This window comes from Hippocampus zosterae, chromosome 6 (genome assembly GCF_025434085.1).
Source record: "Hippocampus zosterae strain Florida chromosome 6, ASM2543408v3, whole genome shotgun sequence".
Taxonomy (NCBI): Eukaryota; Metazoa; Chordata; class Actinopteri; order Syngnathiformes; family Syngnathidae; genus Hippocampus; species Hippocampus zosterae.
This window is the reverse complement of record NC_067456.1, coordinates 2,947,112-2,963,862: the sequence shown is the minus strand read 5'-3', so window position 1 is coordinate 2,963,862 and position 16,751 is coordinate 2,947,112. Positions and strand designations below refer to the sequence as shown.

Below are 16,751 nucleotides of genomic sequence, written 5' to 3'. Positions count from 1 at the left end.
GCAAAAAAATGTATTTCACTTCCCTTTGAAAGCAAAGTTTACTGTTTGGTCATGAAACCAAATTCTGGTGCTCAAGAAGCCATCTACGTCCGATTCAGAAAAGGCCCAGATTTATTATTAGCATTTAGATATGCAGAGAGTGGATGGATGGATGAATGGACAAATGTTGAATCTGCATATTACCAATACAATACGTGAGGTGGAGGTATAATTTTTATCCGCTCAGGGTCGTCACCCTCACGTTTCACAGTAACGTATCTGTGACCGTGACTGAATGCATGTGACTTGAAAAGCTGGGACTGCATGAATCAGAGTAGAGAGTTGGCGGGCTGTTAACTGGCTAAACGGTTAGTTAGCAACTTTGTCGTGCGACTCGGCGTCGCTTGTGGTAAACAATACGGCAAAATGTGTGTGAATATGTTCATGTGTTTATTTTGTTTGCTTTGTTCGATAAATAGACTGAAATTGCATTGGGGTCACAATTCATTCTGCTTAGCTAGCAGTGGTAGGCTAAATTAAATTAGCAAACTACTTTACCATAGATGTGCAGTCGTGCAACTTTCACCAGGTACGCTTTGCAACAGCCACACCGCATGGCTTTGTTTTTTTATTTTTTAATGAATTGTGGAACAATCCCAAAATTGTGACATTTTCTGCAAAATGAAAAAAAAATCAAGATTAATATAAATCTCCCCAATGCAATGAAACCTCAAAAAGTGAAGCATGACCTGGCGAAGGATGACTGTAAAATAGATACTTTGCATTTTTGCATAGCTATAAAAAAATAAGTTCAAGAGAATATAAATAGCATTGGGAGCCGTGTCAAATGATATTTTCACTATATGCTTCAGGCTGACCAAAAAATGTAGCGCGGAGCACCAGCCTATAGTAGGGCTGTATATATTGGACAGCCCCATTCGTTTTTTTTTTTTTTTTAAGGCAGCTGTGTGCATGTATGCTCACTGGCATCCTGCTAAATGCTAAATCCTTGGATTACACCCAGCCAAAGCTCTGCATATAAAAGCAGCAGATCAAGCGACAGGTGTAATCTGTCACATTATACGCACAAGCCGGTCTGACATTTAACTCAGACAGCAGGTGGGCAAAAACCCAGTTGAATAAAAAAAAACAACATTTAATTTCTGTGCACTTCGTTCTTTTTTTGAACATTAATAAAAGGATGCTAAGAGGCCTCCATCGGAACGTCGAGGGAGGAAAATCGAGGCCCACACTCATCAGCCTGCTCTGACGTGTGATCGTGAAACGGAGAAAATTTACCACACATAAAGCACACACCAACTCTCTCTCACAAGTAACCTTGACTGCCAAAGCCCGAGAAACGCGGGAGAATGAAGCAATCTTGTTGTCAAGAGCTAAACTCTGATCCTGGCTAAAGCTCCAAGCTCCTGTTATTGTGCTCTCGCGCTCCGCTACATACGGGAGCTTCCTATACATTTAACTCCCTCTCACTTGTCAGCATCCAAAAGAAAAAAAAAATCTGTCCATTCAACCCACTTACTGAAGATTCGAAATAAAGATGGAGGAAAATATTGGCGCACTCTGAACCATCGCTGGTAATTTAATTCCACATACACACACACACACAACAACATCAAATATGTTCCAGCTGCATAAGGATATTTCCAGCCCTTACTTGCCCTTTCCATGACCGATACCTTGTCTAATTTCAAAGTTTTCTTATACCCCTGAAGGTAAGAAGACAATTATAAACCTTCTTACACTGAGTTTTACACTTCTACTCCATGATTTCGGGCAAGATTGACGCACCCAGCCATGTTTCGAATTCCACGTTTCAACCCAGCCCACCGGCCACCATCCCGCTGCGTTCCCATCTAGGATCGCCACCACACCTTTTCCTCCGTCTGACCTCGCCAGCCCACAACTTGCTACACCACCTCCTGTCCAGCCACCCGCTCCCGGTTGACTCGTTTGTTCTGCCGTCGGGCTGATAAGAAGGAAATTTACCAGTCGTCCCGGCGAGCTAGACCAAAGAATCTTGTCTCTAATTGTGCTTCTATTGGAATGCATGACAAAATTCAGATGTGAGACCGATGGGGTGCAAAAACACAGGTGATGCTCCCTAAAAATGTTTTTTTTTTTAATGAATAAATAAAATGTCGACCGGAGTTGGTGCAGACTAAAGATTTTGAAATTCACTGCTGATATGATGCCCTTCTGTCTGAGATTGACGCCCCCTTCGGATGGAATATTTTTATGGCCCGGCTATAAACACTTGACTGCCCACTGAAAATTTCCCATCGATGGTGTGGGCTGTGCATTATTACAAAAACAATAATAATAATCATAAACTAAAAAAAAAAAAAAAACACTTGAAGCTGTTCAAAACCACTCCCATTTTTAGTTTACTGTCAAACTGAACAGAAAACTAAGTATTAAAGCCAGGGAACTAAATTTAAGCAGACTGACACCTGGACAAGACACAAAATGGTCGAGGGAGCTGATTGGTTGACACAAAGGATGACAACAACAGGTGGAAACAAAACCCAAACAAGGAAGACAAAAGCACACGAGGAAACAAAACCAAATGGAAACAAAAACAGAATCATGACACGAGTGGATGAGATTTGAAAGCTTGGGTTGCCGTTAACCAAAATATTAAACGGCTCCATCAACGCCTTATGCTCATGAGGGTCAGGCGTGGGCTGGAGCTTACCCGCTATGAACCTAACGTGCACACATCCATCTATCCATTTTCTAATCCGCTTTATCCTCACAAGGGTCGCGGGTGCGCCGGAGCCTATCTCAGCTGTCTTCGGGCAGCAGGCACAGTACAACCTGAATTGTTTGCCAGCCAATCGCGGAGTAGACAAACAACCATTTGCGCTCACAATCACACTTAGAGACAATTTAGAGTGTTCCGTTGACCTGCCACGGATATTTTCTGAATGTTACGAAAAACAACATTGCAGATCCACAGAAGCAGACCGACCGACTCGCATCACATTCGTATCCAATTTATGTCCACATACGAAAGAGGCTCATGTGCGGTATTAAAGTAGAGCATTTGAGGGTATTATAGTACTTCCCAATCAGTTTGGATCAATCTAAAAACTTTTATTTAAAATCAATAAATAACATAGTAGCCACCACAGATGGCTCCTGCATGTCTGTGGATGTGAACGGTTCCACTTGGACACAACTCCTCTCAAAGTGCCCCTTCAAAAAAAAAAAAAAAATCCGTATTGAAACAAGCCACTCAGGTATGCACCCAATCGGCTCACAATCCACAACCACACAACGAGTGGGTTTGGAAAACAACCCACTCGTTTTTTTTTCCAACGTGTAAATCTACTTCAAACTGCTCACGATCCAAAACTACACAGCATTTGATATTTAACCCCCATCGACTCAAAATCCACAGCAGTAGCAAGTGGGTTGAAAAAAATCAACTCATCATTTTTGAGTGTGTACATTGTTTAGGAGCCTATGGGTCACGGATACATTTTTCTTTTCTATTTTTTATATCCATACAGGGTGGTGCTTTTATAACAACATTAAAATATACAAAGTATACAGTACACAACATTTTGTCCATTAAATAGAAAACTTCATTCACATAGTTGGTCATCCTACTATAGCAGGTTAAAAAAAAAGAACGCAGAACATATTTCACAAGATGATTGAACGTCACAGAGGAGTAAGCAGTCTTTCGCAAACAGTAAAACAAAGTGAAGACAGACTTTTTTTGACGAGGGGAGGGGGTGGGTTTCATCCTACTAGAGCAAATTAAAAAAAAAAAGAAGACCGGGAGGACACAAAGGTATGCGTGCTGTCATAGCTGATGTCTTTGTTACATGTTTGGTCTCACACGTTTGACGTTGAATCTATGTATGGAGGGCAAAGAAAATTGGGTCCGCAGTCCTTGGAGTTTACTTAGCTTGTGACAATCTGATCCAAGCAACTCACTGTTAATGTCACTTCGGCTTTTTTTGTTGGGGGGTGGGGGGGGGGGAGTAACTTGAACAATGCGCCATAAACGCAGAGGAGAGAAGAGGGACGATGAAAGTATGTCATAAAAAAAAGAACGCGGCACGCAATATGCAGTGAAACGTTGGCAAGCGGCTCGCTCACCGGGACCGTTTCAGCACCAGGACCCGATGAACAGCTCCACGCGAGAGCCCCCACAACCACCACCCCCCCTACCGTCTCCTCGCCTTCCCTCCCGTCAAAAACAAATACATAGACACAAAGCGGTGCACTCACCCCCAGGAACGCAGAGGAAAGTGTAAACGATGAAGGGCAGCATCCTCGTGACGGGGCAGCAGTCCACCCTCCACATGCTTCCGAGTCTTCGTAGCGGCGGTGCAGCTCGCTGTTGCCGCTTTACATTTTTACACCCCCCCCCTCCTCTCCTCTCCTCCCCCTCCCTCCCTTTCTCTCCCTGGCTCATCGACCAGCTGTTAGCGCATGACGTCACCCAGACGACGGGCGCGCGCCACCTGCTGGTTGGCTAAGGAGTGTGGGGGAGCTTTGTTTTTGGGCAGGGGGGGGGGCGGGCACGTCACGCATGTTTTCTAGCAATGATGTCAACAGTAGGATGACACACTGACAAGTTCATCATGGGATACATCGTGGTTGCCGAGGGTATCGATTGTTGAAACCGCAAAATAGTGTTGACAGGAATGTGAAGTCACTCACAGCTCTGACTCACATTTTGACCAATCACCAGTTGGCTTCGTCAGGGATCACGTTACATTATACGTCACGTTCTGGCCCGTCAGTGTGTATAGTACAAACAATATGTATGCAAAGCGTGCTCTGTGATCGATCAGTCCAGCGTTGCTGTCTTGACCCAAAGTCAACCGGGATAGTGTCCAGGTCACCCACAACCGCAACGAGGTGAAGCCATTAAAAAAAAATGGCTGGATGCATGCAAGTATAAATACTTGAGAAGGGCAGAATACTTAACTCATTCAGTACCAGCCAATTCTGGACCAAGTGTGAAAAGACGTTTAAAAACGTCTTTGGGAGCGAATGAGTTAATAGATCATGTTCTGTTGATTGAGTCTAAACTGATACTGTCAATCATATTCCACTACTGCGACATGGACAAATGGATTTTGATCCACAAAAATTAATCTGCTTAAAGCATCCGGTGGATGGAATATATCCCACCTAGTCATCACAGGACCATTCCACACCACGAGGCGCACAAGAGCCGCTATACAAGTCAAGCTCGATTCCAAAAAGTGATATCTTACTGAGGTTACGAATACTTGTAAACGTTGCGAATCTTGAACATCAAAGATTCCTTGGCGACAAGAAAAACGGTTTCAGTCAAAACTGCCTGGGAACAGCTTTGCAACGAACCCTGATGAAAATCCCAGATTTGCTACATTCGCTAGCATTAGCATGTCAGTGAGATATGAGATTTAAGTGTGTCACACTGTACCATTTTAGCCATAACATGATAATATCACATATTTAGAAACATAAATCACTTTACAGGGTTGTTAATGACTATGTTTACACTTACGGGGCCGGTGATCATTTTCTTTCAAAATCAACACTGATTTCCCCTTTTTAATTTTTGTTAACTAATTAACACATTACAACATAAGCTAATGATCAGGACATTCAAATACCCTTCCCCTATATCAGAACATAAAAAATTAAATTGAGCAGAGACCGTTGGAGTGGCACAACAATCGGCCATTCTACAAGACGTGGAGACCGACTCAGAATTGCAGTCGGGATTATTTTTAGGCCGCTGCTTCAATATGAGTCACAATTGTCTTGAGCAGACTCTTGTCACGGAGCGAACAAGCCGCTGAACTGAGGGGCATCTATTAAACATGACACTGCACACTTAGCAAGCAAATATGAGCACATTTCTCGGCTCCAGATGAGACATGCTGCTCGGCCCTTCCCTTCAGTGATTAAAATTTAGCGGAGGGAGGGAATGAAGTAATGGCCAACGAAAGAGCTGTAAGAATTGGGCTAGGATTTGTCTCGGACTTGGCAAATGGTGCTGCTCTGTGATCGCTCTTCTGTCGGCAGAATTCTGGACAAAAAAATAGATAGATAGCAAAAAAAAAAGAAAATAAATGGAGGGTTGAATCACGGGTCGACAGAGATGGAACTCAAATTCCAGCCATCCATTTTCTATACCACTTATGCTGTGTAGGGTGACTGCAGGGGCTGACTTGGGGTTGCGAACTGCTCCGTGGACGCGTCTCCTGTTTATCAGAGGGCAAGCAAGACAGTTACGTGAACCACTGCACTATAACGATCACCTGGGGACTCTCCGGAGTGACTCCCGTTTTACACTAGAGTAAAAATGTTCACATGCTGGAGCGGGCATTTCAGTTCCTTTCATTAGGAAAAGCATGTGACACAGAAACAAGGATTTTTTTTTCTTCTTTCAGATGTGTGAACTTTTGCAATTTCCATAAATGTGAAACTTTTCAGCTTTATCCATTATCCATGCCACCCCTTCAGGGTCATTTGATGGAAGAGAAAAAAAACGGATGGCCGGTAAAACAGTTTTAAAAACTGGCGGAGGTGCTACAGGAGGCGCTTTGTGGGTGGCATTCACACACTCACAACAGCACACACACACACACACACACACACACACACACACACACACACACTCACACGGAGTCTGAGTTATTTCTGCTGTCAACAGCCAGCAGCTTTTGTTAGTTTCGAACAGAAACGCACTGCTGCATCAAATGTTCCGCTGTGAAAAAATGAGTCACTGCTGTGACGTTATCTTGTTAAGTTCGACAAATAAACTGACCGTGTGGAGGAGAAAGCTCTGGTAACACATTCCCTGCGCCCCGCATGCACCATCACGGCATTCGATTCGTTCCTGTTAGGACACTATATTTGCACTTTTTTAAAATGAAGTCAAAACAGATGCTTTGCACGGAAGGAAAAACAAACCCACCTGGGTTTCTGTTCTCCAGACACCTGTTTAGAAGTTTGCACGGTGCAACTAACTCCCAATACTCACACAACACTTAAAACACTTAATCGCACAGGTTTGCTCCAGCAAAATGTTTGTGGCTCAACAGTGCCCCCATGTGATAATCCTTCAAATTGCAGCTGGTTATGCTACGGAAGAAAAATCTCCTGAAACGCTTTTGTTTCGACAATTTATGATATTTAAAGGACAGAGTCATTTACAAATTGTAACAGTATAGGCACAAGTTCACACTGGGCCTTGATAAGATCTCAGTACATCATCCAATCACGAAAATATAAACAATATTCTGCTACTGTAGTTCTCCTGTTTTTGTGTGACGCAGAACACGAACCCAAAACGGGTCCAGGCTGGGCGTATCACATTCGGAATACTCCGAAACGGGTCTTCTTTGTTGGTGCGTTAAGTGCTGCACTCAGACTCAGTCCCAACACCAGGCGAGTGTCAGCAGGATCAATAATTCCGTCATCCCACAGTCTAGGGAGGGGGGAAAACATGAAGCGTCATGAGATGAAAACTACTCTCATGCTTGCGGATGAACAGTAGATATAAAAGTATACACCACACACAACCACGTTCCCAGCTATAAGAGGGTGTGCACACTTGTGCAAATAGATGATCTCACTTGATTAATTTTACTTCCCCTCTTAAAAATATGTTTTTTCCCAATAGAGCTGTCCACGTAATAGGTAACAATGCTTTGACTCATTTTTTTTGTATGCCATGCATTAGCATGTGTAGACTTTTGATATATATTTTTTTTGATATATTCAAAGCAAATCAATTAAAGTGGAACCTCCAAAGTCAAATATTTGTATTTCCAAACATATCTAATTAACTCAACTCAACTGTATTTATAGAGCACTTTCAAACAGCCACGCTGCATAGAAAGTACTGTAATATTATTAACAAAGATTAGACAGATCCAAAGTGCCCTTGAGCAAGCCCCCAACTAAAGGACAAGGTACCTAACACGCAGCTCGCTACTGTTAAAACATGAGGGCAACACTTTAACCCTTCTTTTTTGCAGTTGTTTATTATGTGTGTGATTCCATTGCCGGCCACTAGGTGGCACACTCCTTTATTTATCACTGTAGATTTGCTAGATGAGGAGTGAAAAGGTTAGGTCAAGCTTAGGCTCATTTTTACTGAATAGATTGACTTTCTCAAGTCTCTCCATTCTGCTTTTTATGTCTACAGAAAACAGCAGCTGTAAGGTTCATTTTATAATGTACATTCTTGGGCATGATTATTGATGTATATTATGAGATAATAAATTTGGTAAATTGGTAAAATGGGATTTGTTGACTAGAAACAAAGAGAGGAAGCCGTACACAGTTAACACGGTTTGTACAGTATTTGTCTCTGTTTCATTGTGCGCGCTCTCTCCCTTTGGGATTGGGGGTGGGGGAGGGGGCGTGGTTGTTACTGTATTTGTTAGGATAAAAGCTAGTTTTAAAATATGAACGAATCCGATATTGACTGACAGATGACATTTCACTTTGGGGGTTCCACTGTAACAGCAAAGTGGCCCTGCTGTTCATACAACAGAAAATGGCCAACGTTACCTGGCACTGGAGAAGTAGGGACTTCCTTCTTCTTCAAATCGCCGCACTATTGGTTCCTTCATGGCGGCTTCCTGCTCTGCTGTGAACTTTTGAGAGGTCAACAATGATGAGTTTGCTGCCAAGCATTCTCCATTTACGCAAGGAAAAAAAAATGCCAATTTTGGCACCATGTGGACATTACATTTTCATGTGTCGTCTCATTGTGTTCACATAGCATAATGTCTAATAATCTTAATCATCAGTCCCAAGGTGAGGTGTCATTTTGCAGCTATGAAAGCTCTCCGCACATCCCCCACAGGACATCTCACGCATTTTAATTGCAGCCAACGACAGCACTAATCATAATCATCACCACATTAAGTAATGGCGTAATGGGTGATCTTTAAATAAAAGATGTCATGTCATTATGTTTCTGCTTTTGGCAGGATATCCTGAGTAGCTAGCACAAGCCTTTTGTTACCTCCTTTCCCTCCCTGGCTCGCTGATCCTTGGTGATGGTGGCCAGGACGGTGGCGGCCTGCTCTCCGCCCATGACGGAGATCCTGGAATTTGGCCACATGTAGAGGAATCGGGGGCTGTGGAAGGAGGCAATCACTCAGTCAGTTAGCATGCTCTGGATGTGCTAGCCAGGATGAGAGGGATGGGAGAAAAAAAACAACAACAACAAAGTGGTGTTTTAGGAAGCCTGGTGGGGAAAATAACCGGCAAGGCAAGTCTGGTTGAGAAAAAAAAAAATCAATATAGATCTAACAACGCCCTAGTAGTTCATCTCCTAACAACCCAAATTATCCTTATTTTCTGCTATTAAACTACTCGGAGTGTGTGCACTTCATCCATTTGTACCGCCACCAGTCACGACACAACAAAACCAGACCGTCCCGAGTGCAAAGCAGTGGTCGTACCTGTAGGCTCGTCCGCACATGCCGTAGTTGCCTGCCCCGTACGAGCCGCCGATGATGACGGTCATCTTGGGGACATTCGCGCAGGCAACAGCCGTGACCATCTTGGCGCCATCCTTGGCGATACCTCCGGCTTCATATTCTTTGCCCACCATGAAACCTTATCGGGAAGACACGTTATCCACTTCACCTCACCACAAAGTAATATTTTTTGTGGAATATAATATATATTATAATATATAAATTGTTTTCCCTTTTTTCTTTCTAAAAAAAAAAAAATCAAACTTTTTACCTACCATTTTGCCCTGAAAAATAAAATCTTTATTCACAGAATGAGGAAACATTATTTCTTGAAAAAATAACTTTTTCCTTACAAATTTGAAATGATTTTCATGAAAGATGTGTTTTTTTTATTTAAAAAAAAATACCTTTTTGAAATTAAACTCCTCTCTCTAAAAATACAGAGAAAATTAGGCATAGAAAAGTTTTGAAGGGGTTCATTTAGCATTATGTTCATTTGCATCCATGACCAATTGCTTTTATTTTTATTTTTTTTAACAAATTACAGAGCAGTTATTTACAAGGCGTGCTTCCTTTCACGGTGCAATGCGAATAGCTCAACAAACAAGGTATTTTTTGGTTTGGAACGAGGATTCTGCCTTACGCCGGCAAGTTCCCACTCACCTGTTATGTTTTGCAGGAAAATAAGTGGAATGTTTCGCTGGCAACATAACTCGATGAAATGAGTGCCCTATAAAAAATTTAAAAAAGAGAAGTTGGCTGGAGTAAATTCAGAAAAGAAGTGTCCGGTCATGCTCTTTGTGTCTTTGTTTTGAGGCTCTTCTCTTATTAGAATGTGTAAACAAAGCGGCAGACTAATTATCAGTCACGTCACTTTCCGACAGCGCGGATGCCATAGTTTCTTTGCAGCTTTTCAGTTCTGCAAAAACACAAACAGCTCCGAGTGAGCCATTCAGCATCGCAGAAGGTCGCCCGAGATGACATCGAAAAGCGGTCGCAGTATTGATTTTCCACGGATGTGCTTGGCGAGCACATTTGAGGCACCGCGCCCGACGCATTCAACAGCAATCACACTGATAAAACACCCAATGTTCGCACTTTCACACCGAGACGGGAAAAATGAATCAGATGGCCTCCCCCCCTCCCCCGCTACCAAATCGAATGCCAATTGTGAAACGCGTACGAGTCCACAATGACACATTCAACACCTCGTCCATTTCAAGGGCGGTTACAGTTCAGATCTGTTCACGGCAGAACGGCCTGGCAAATTAAGCGAACAACGGTGAATAAAAATGGTCCGTGGCTTTCAAACGCGACGCTATTACGATAGTATTCGGGCCCGCTCAGGAGTGGGCCCGGACAAACGCAATTAGAGAAGCTTTTTGTAGCGGCCCCTCCACTAAGAAGGGTCAGAACAAATCATCTATTAGGACGAGGCACTCTCATGAGAGGAATATTAGAATTCATTGTTGGAGGCAGGACATATCCTCGTGGGAGGGGGCTTCAAGCGGCTAATGCGTTTAAGTCCTTGACACTTCAAAAACACTGCGGTCTCACTCTCTGAAAAACTTTCACACGACTGAGCCGTTGAGCTCGTGTTGTCGCAACAAATAATATTTTACCTTTTTTGCAGATTCGGAAAACAGCACTCCGTTGTTGCCGATGATTCCGACGGGGTAACCAAAAATTCTGGAAAATCCTGCAGGGAAATATTCCCAGTCAAAGACAGTCATGCAGATGGTGGATTCCGATAATAGACATCATTTCCTTCATGGGGGGGGGAGAGGTGTCCATTCATCCATTTTCTATGACGTTCATTTTTTTCCCCCCTCCATTCACACCGTCACTGAAATGGTAACTAACTCGGAGTGAAATTTTAATCTAATTCAAATCAACATTGAAATGTTGTAGAATGCAATTTGGGAGGGGGGGGGGGGGGGGTCAGCTCTATTTCGGTCAACCGGCAGGTTTTACAATTTTTTTTTCCCCCTATCGTGTCTAGCATCAGGCTAACTACATAAATTATATACATAAAAATAAATTATTTATAATAAATCTGGTACTGTTATTGTAATGCAGATTAATTTATTGCTTGTGTATGTTCCCCAAAAATTAAATACAAGGAAAGTGGACCTTTAAAAAAATTGCATATTTGCAATCATAAAACCAAGTGGAAGAAAATTGAAATTGGATTATTTTTAAAAATCCATCAGCCCTTAAACCAACTTGGCTGCATTGAAGTCAGGCGAGCGTAACGCTACACAATCATTTGACCCCTTGTAGAAATAAAGTAGCATTTTTTCCCCCCAGGCATTGTGTTCAGTTTCGTTCTTGAACGTACCTGTCACAAGCGTGTCTCCATAGAATGCCTTGAATTCATCAAATTTACTTCCGTCAACAATTCTGGCAATGACCTACAAGCCCAAAAAAAAAACACATGATGCACACATGCTGAGAGAGCAAATGGACGATTTCTTTGCTTTGACTTGTGAACACTGCATGAGCAACTGAATTCAATTTAACTTACCGGTAGTTGAAACTAAACAGCATTTTGGTAAATTGTGAATAATTCACCCCCCACCCAAAAAAAATGATGAAGGAGCCCACTGGTGGTGTGCAAAGACTTGGTTTTGGAGCTATATGGTTAAAGGTTTGAATGTTGAAGCTGGAAATGTAAATATATGGAAAGTGGAACTGGTTGAAGAGGTATAAATTTGCTTCCTGGGCACTAACGTGTTTTCCCATCATTCTTTTGCTTGTACGTAAATTGTGCAATTTGGTTCTTTTGTGTGGTGATAGGCATTCAGCACAATGATTCTGCACATTGAAAAGAAATGGTTCTCTAGGGGAAAGGAGTAAAAATGAAAATGTGCAAAGAAATCGCAGGGGGAAAAAAAAACAGACTTCAATCTATGTCGTCAATCTACCTCTCTCACGTCAAAGTTCCGTTTGAGATTGTCTCCAACAATGCCATAGAGTTCGTCTGCAGGGTAAAGAGGAGCTTCGGTGGGTTCCGTAGTAACCTGAGAGACACGACAACACAACATCAGCTTGTCTCACACACCACCCAACGCACATTATCGGGACTTACATCTAGATTTTTCTTGTAATTGAGGCTTCGTACGGCCTTCCGCGCTAAATGAAGAGCGTGGTTGTCGTCTAAGGCGTAATGATCCGTCACACCGGACTTCCTGTCAAAAAAGATCAGAGAGCTATTTCACACAAGGTGTGTAATGACAATAGATGGTGTGTCGTTCCTGAAAAATCTTGAAAAATCTGGGTGGAACAAAAGACTAAACACTTTTAAACGTTGCACTTTCAGTTCTGAGAAAGTACATTGTGTATGAAATGCGCTATACAAATAAATCTGCCTCATCTTATATCGTTTTTTTTTTTTTACGGTACTGGAAATGTAACCATAACTGACACGAGAAAGAGTTTCTCGGACAAAATCTTAAGACCCGGTATCAGAAATGCACGCATGATATTAAAAAAAAAAGTAAAAGTTCTGTTCTCAACCTGCAGTGAAGATCGGCACCTCCGAGGTCCTCAGCGGAAACTTGCTCTCCGGTAGCAGCTTTGACCTGAGAGCACACAAGCAAAACGATTACCTACTTAGTCTTCATTCATTCATTCATTCATTCATTCATCTTCCGAGCCGCTTGATCCTCACTAGGGTCGCGGGGGGGGTGCTGGATCCTACCCCAGCTGTCTTCGGGCAGTAGGCGGGGGGACACCCTGAATCGGTTGCCAGCCAATCGCAGGGCACACAGAAACGAACAACCATTCGCACTCACACTCACACCTAGGGACAATTTAGAGTGTTCAATCAGCCTGCCATGCATGTTTTTGGAATGTGGGAGGAAACCGGAGCACCCAGAGAAAACCCACGCAGGCCCGGGGAGAACATGCAAGCTCCACACAGGGAGGCCGGAGCTGGAATCGAACCCGGTACCTCTGCACTGTGAAGCCAACGTGCTAACCACTGGACTACCGGGCCGCCCTACCTACTACCTACTACTACCTACTTAGTACTGGTAACAAATTATAGATCATTAAAGTCAAACTGACAATCATAATCATTACACGTAACATTTTTATCATTGGAAAAAAAAAACATGAAGTACCAGTGGAGGTCCACCAAGGAAAATAGTTCCTTGTTTCCTGACAATGATGCTTTCATCCGCCATGGCGGGGACATACGCTCCACCAGCAGTGCAAGAGCCCATCACCACGGCAATCTCGAGGACAAAGATAAAAGACAGCATTTTCAAAAGCGCCGTTCATGAAGCCGGGTCCCCAAAAAAATAATAACAACTTTCTTGAAGTGAAACATTTTCAATAACATCAGGTAAGAGCTGCAGTATTACCTGCGCTATTCCCTCAGATGACAGCCTGGCCTGGTTGTAAAAAATACGTCCAAAATGATCTCTGTCAGGAAAAACGTCTGCCTGTCTGGGAAGATTGGCGCCTCCCGAGTCCACTGAAGTGATCAAAAACATCATACTGAGCAGATGATGCAGACATATACATACATATAAATAAAGTGAAGGTTTTATAGAACCTGTTTTTAATTAGATTCCAAAATTCACCTAAGTAGATGCAGGGCAAATGGTTCTGCTGGGCGATTTCTTGTGCACGAAGATGCTTCTTGACTGTAATGGGGTAGTACGTCCCGCCTTTGACTGTGGCATCATTGGCAACAATGACACATTCTACCCTGGTTAAGAAAAATGAACATTTACGTATTACCATGATCTGAGCAAGTGGGAGCATATAAAAGTTTAACATGTGAGGCCCTAGAATGGAGCCCTGGTGTATCCCACATGTAATTTTGGTCGTCTTATTTCAAGTTAAATATTGACACAAAATAATTTGTGTAATTTGAGGAATATTAAAAACCGATGAAGAACTGATTTCCACTTTTTAACTGTGTTGACTGCGGGCCTGAGATCGAACAGGATTAAGAGTGAAGTTCTACCGTGATATGTGGTTAAATACTGTATACTGTATGTCACTTTGACCAGAGCAGTCTCTGTGATATGATTTGGTCCAAAACCTGACTGGGAGACATCAAAGCAGCTGTTTATTGGTTAAAATAAAATAGCTGTTGAAAAGCAACCTTTTCAAAGAGTTTACTGAGAAAAAGAAAGATTTGATGTTGGCCTGCCATTGTGTTCAAATATTACCCAGACACTCGTCCAATCCCAGTTATCATCCCGCCTGCTGGCACTTCCTCTTTTCCATACAACTCGTACGCCGCAAACTGGGAAAGTTCTAAAAAAGGAGTCCTGTAGAACAATCAGTTGACATCATTAGGCAAACACTCAGCACCTTTCTTAAGCATAGAGTCGAAATAATCAGGGGTAAAATTACAGATCTAGAGATTTCATATCTATAACATAGTGCCTTGGTTTTAGAAAAGAAAGAATGTAAGGATATTGGATGGTACCCCGGATCCAGGAGTCTGTCGATGCGTTCTCTGGGTAAGAGTTTACCGCGGGAAGTGTGAAGTTTTCTGGCTTTTTCTCCACCACCTGCAATATATAAATCAGCATGTATTGTATTGCATTGTAATAACGACAACACAATCAAACCTGAATGGCTCTTATGTGATGTGACCATTCCTTTGCATCGTGAACGTCACTATCACAACGTAATTTCTTGTGATAAAACAAACTCCAAACAGTCAGTCAAGCTCTTAGTTGAAGATACTGTCAGTCTCTCACAACATGCTTCGTGATAGAATGGTGATACAAATGAACCGCAGATTATTGCAAACCACTCAATAATAAATACAATTGACATTACAAGAACCCTCGTACCATAGTAGCATCAACTACAAATGCTGTAACTAATTCCCACCCACCTAATTTAATCTTCTCCGTCCGGCTTTTCAATTCATCGACAAGGGTTTGCATCCGCTCATAATTCTCCTGGAAGACAAAAATGACATTTGTATGTTGAGTCATATGTCTTCTAACTTGTGATGCAAGAGCACCAACCTACTTAAGGGATGGTATAAACATTTACATCGGGATTATCCTCTGCCAGTATTAGAAACAGACAACAAATTTACTTCCCATTTATTACCCATTCGGACGAACAAGACAAAATAAACAAGACACCAATAACCAACCTGGGGGAGACAGAACGAGAAGCATGGTGGGTTGTTGTTAAGCACCTCGATACTTTAGATGTGAAAGGAAAACAAACTAACAATAGAGTCAAACCATTCTCCTTTAGTGTGAGGATAGTTCGAGTCAGAGAATAAAACATAAAATATTACAGATACACACAGTGAAAGATTGACTTTGAATACAAAATAAGAAGTCATGAACTCCTTATATACATTAGACATTGTAAATATCAGTGATAGCAATATTTTTAAATCCACCCACAAAGTATTTGAAGTGTTGGATGGATTGTTTTGCTACATATAGGTACAAGTTTTACTAAAAATGAACATGTCCCAAATTCCAAATGCAGCATAAGACACTGTCAATGCCAATGTTCACTTTTAAGATAACCAATACTATTCTCACTTATATGAGGTTCAAACGATTTCTTTTGCAGAGTCAGTCAACATTTTGACCTTTTCCTGAGACGTGCAGCTTCTCTCGATAACATGAGCAAGGTTGCCCCTAGCCAGTTGACGATAGCATGTAGCTCACCTGATAGTCGGCGGAGTGTTTGTCAGGCTGAGAGCCGAGCCGGGCGACTTTGTCACCGTGATAACATCTCGTCCAAGCCAGGAGGGGACTCCTGTAACGGAGCAGCAGCGGCTTAACCATCTGAAGAAGCATGCTGAGGCCAAGTTTTTACTCAATGGGAAGTTTTTTTCCCCTCTTTTTGGTAGCCTAGCCTAGCTGCGCTCTTGCTTTCTGGTTGCTGTCAGCGCCAATTGAAATCCATACCGCTCTCTGGTGGCAGTATGATGCAGTGCCTTCAGACGCCGTTTTTGAAATACAAAAATAAAATGAAAGTTAAAATGATATCAATCTACACAGTGGTATCTTGAAATACAGTTAATGTGTTACATGACTATTCATATCTGGGATCATTTTTCTTCACTGTAATGGAGTGAAAAGAAATTAGGCTTGAAATTTTATATTTTGCCAGCAGATGGAGACGCAGTACCTTGAAACACACAGTGCCTCTGAACTGATTAATACAAAGCGCGAATTTGAGACAAAAAAAACCTATAACGTATTTTACATGTATGTTTTTGTAAATGTGATCATAATAATAATAATTAATTATATTAATTCATGTGAAGACAGCGATCCT

The 16,751-nt window shown here is 42.2% G+C and overlaps 3 protein-coding genes across 3 annotated transcripts in view; 1 reads left to right on the top strand and 2 right to left on the bottom strand.

Moving 5' to 3' along the window:
• The window catches only part of tmem8b (transmembrane protein 8B), a 34,767-nt gene extending 30,232 nt beyond the window's left edge, over nt 1-4,535 (bottom strand). Inside the window, exon 1 of the mRNA XM_052068082.1 lies at nt 4,246-4,535. Coding sequence (XP_051924042.1) covers nt 4,246-4,432 — 187 coding nt within the window. The 5' untranslated portion in view covers nt 4,433-4,535. The remainder of the gene's footprint in view (nt 1-4,245) is intronic.
• The window catches only part of gas1a (growth arrest-specific 1a), a 134,831-nt gene that overhangs the window by 110,887 nt on the left and 7,193 nt on the right, over nt 1-16,751 (top strand). The window lies entirely within an intron of this gene.
• Nucleotides 7,132-16,381, bottom strand: mccc2 (methylcrotonyl-CoA carboxylase subunit 2). Its single transcript, XM_052068094.1, has 17 exons — nt 16,136-16,381; nt 15,331-15,397; nt 14,914-14,998; nt 14,651-14,752; nt 14,054-14,181; nt 13,832-13,944; nt 13,589-13,702; nt 12,981-13,045; nt 12,553-12,652; nt 12,389-12,484; nt 11,803-11,875; nt 11,084-11,160; nt 10,125-10,191; nt 9,444-9,600; nt 9,002-9,116; nt 8,542-8,627; nt 7,132-7,450 (listed from the first exon to the last, which is right to left on the bottom strand). Exons 1-17 carry the CDS (start codon nt 16,265-16,267, stop codon nt 7,333-7,335), a joined length of 1,695 nt encoding a protein of 564 aa, XP_051924054.1. The 5' UTR covers nt 16,268-16,381; the 3' UTR covers nt 7,132-7,332.

Bases quoted from the DNA above. Each gene is read 5' to 3' on its own strand.
- mccc2 (XM_052068094.1), bottom strand. From the start codon at position 16,267: ATGCTTCTTCAGATGGTTAAGCCGCTGCTGCTCCGTTACAGGAGTCCC. The intron at 15,398-16,135 runs GTGAGCTACATG...TTTGTCTTCCAG, and splicing joins AACACTCCGCCGACTATCAG to GAGAATTATGAGCGGATGCA. The intron at 9,117-9,443 runs GTACGACCACTG...CTCCTTCCACAG, and splicing joins ATGTGCGGACGAGCCTACAG to CCCCCGATTCCTCTACATGT.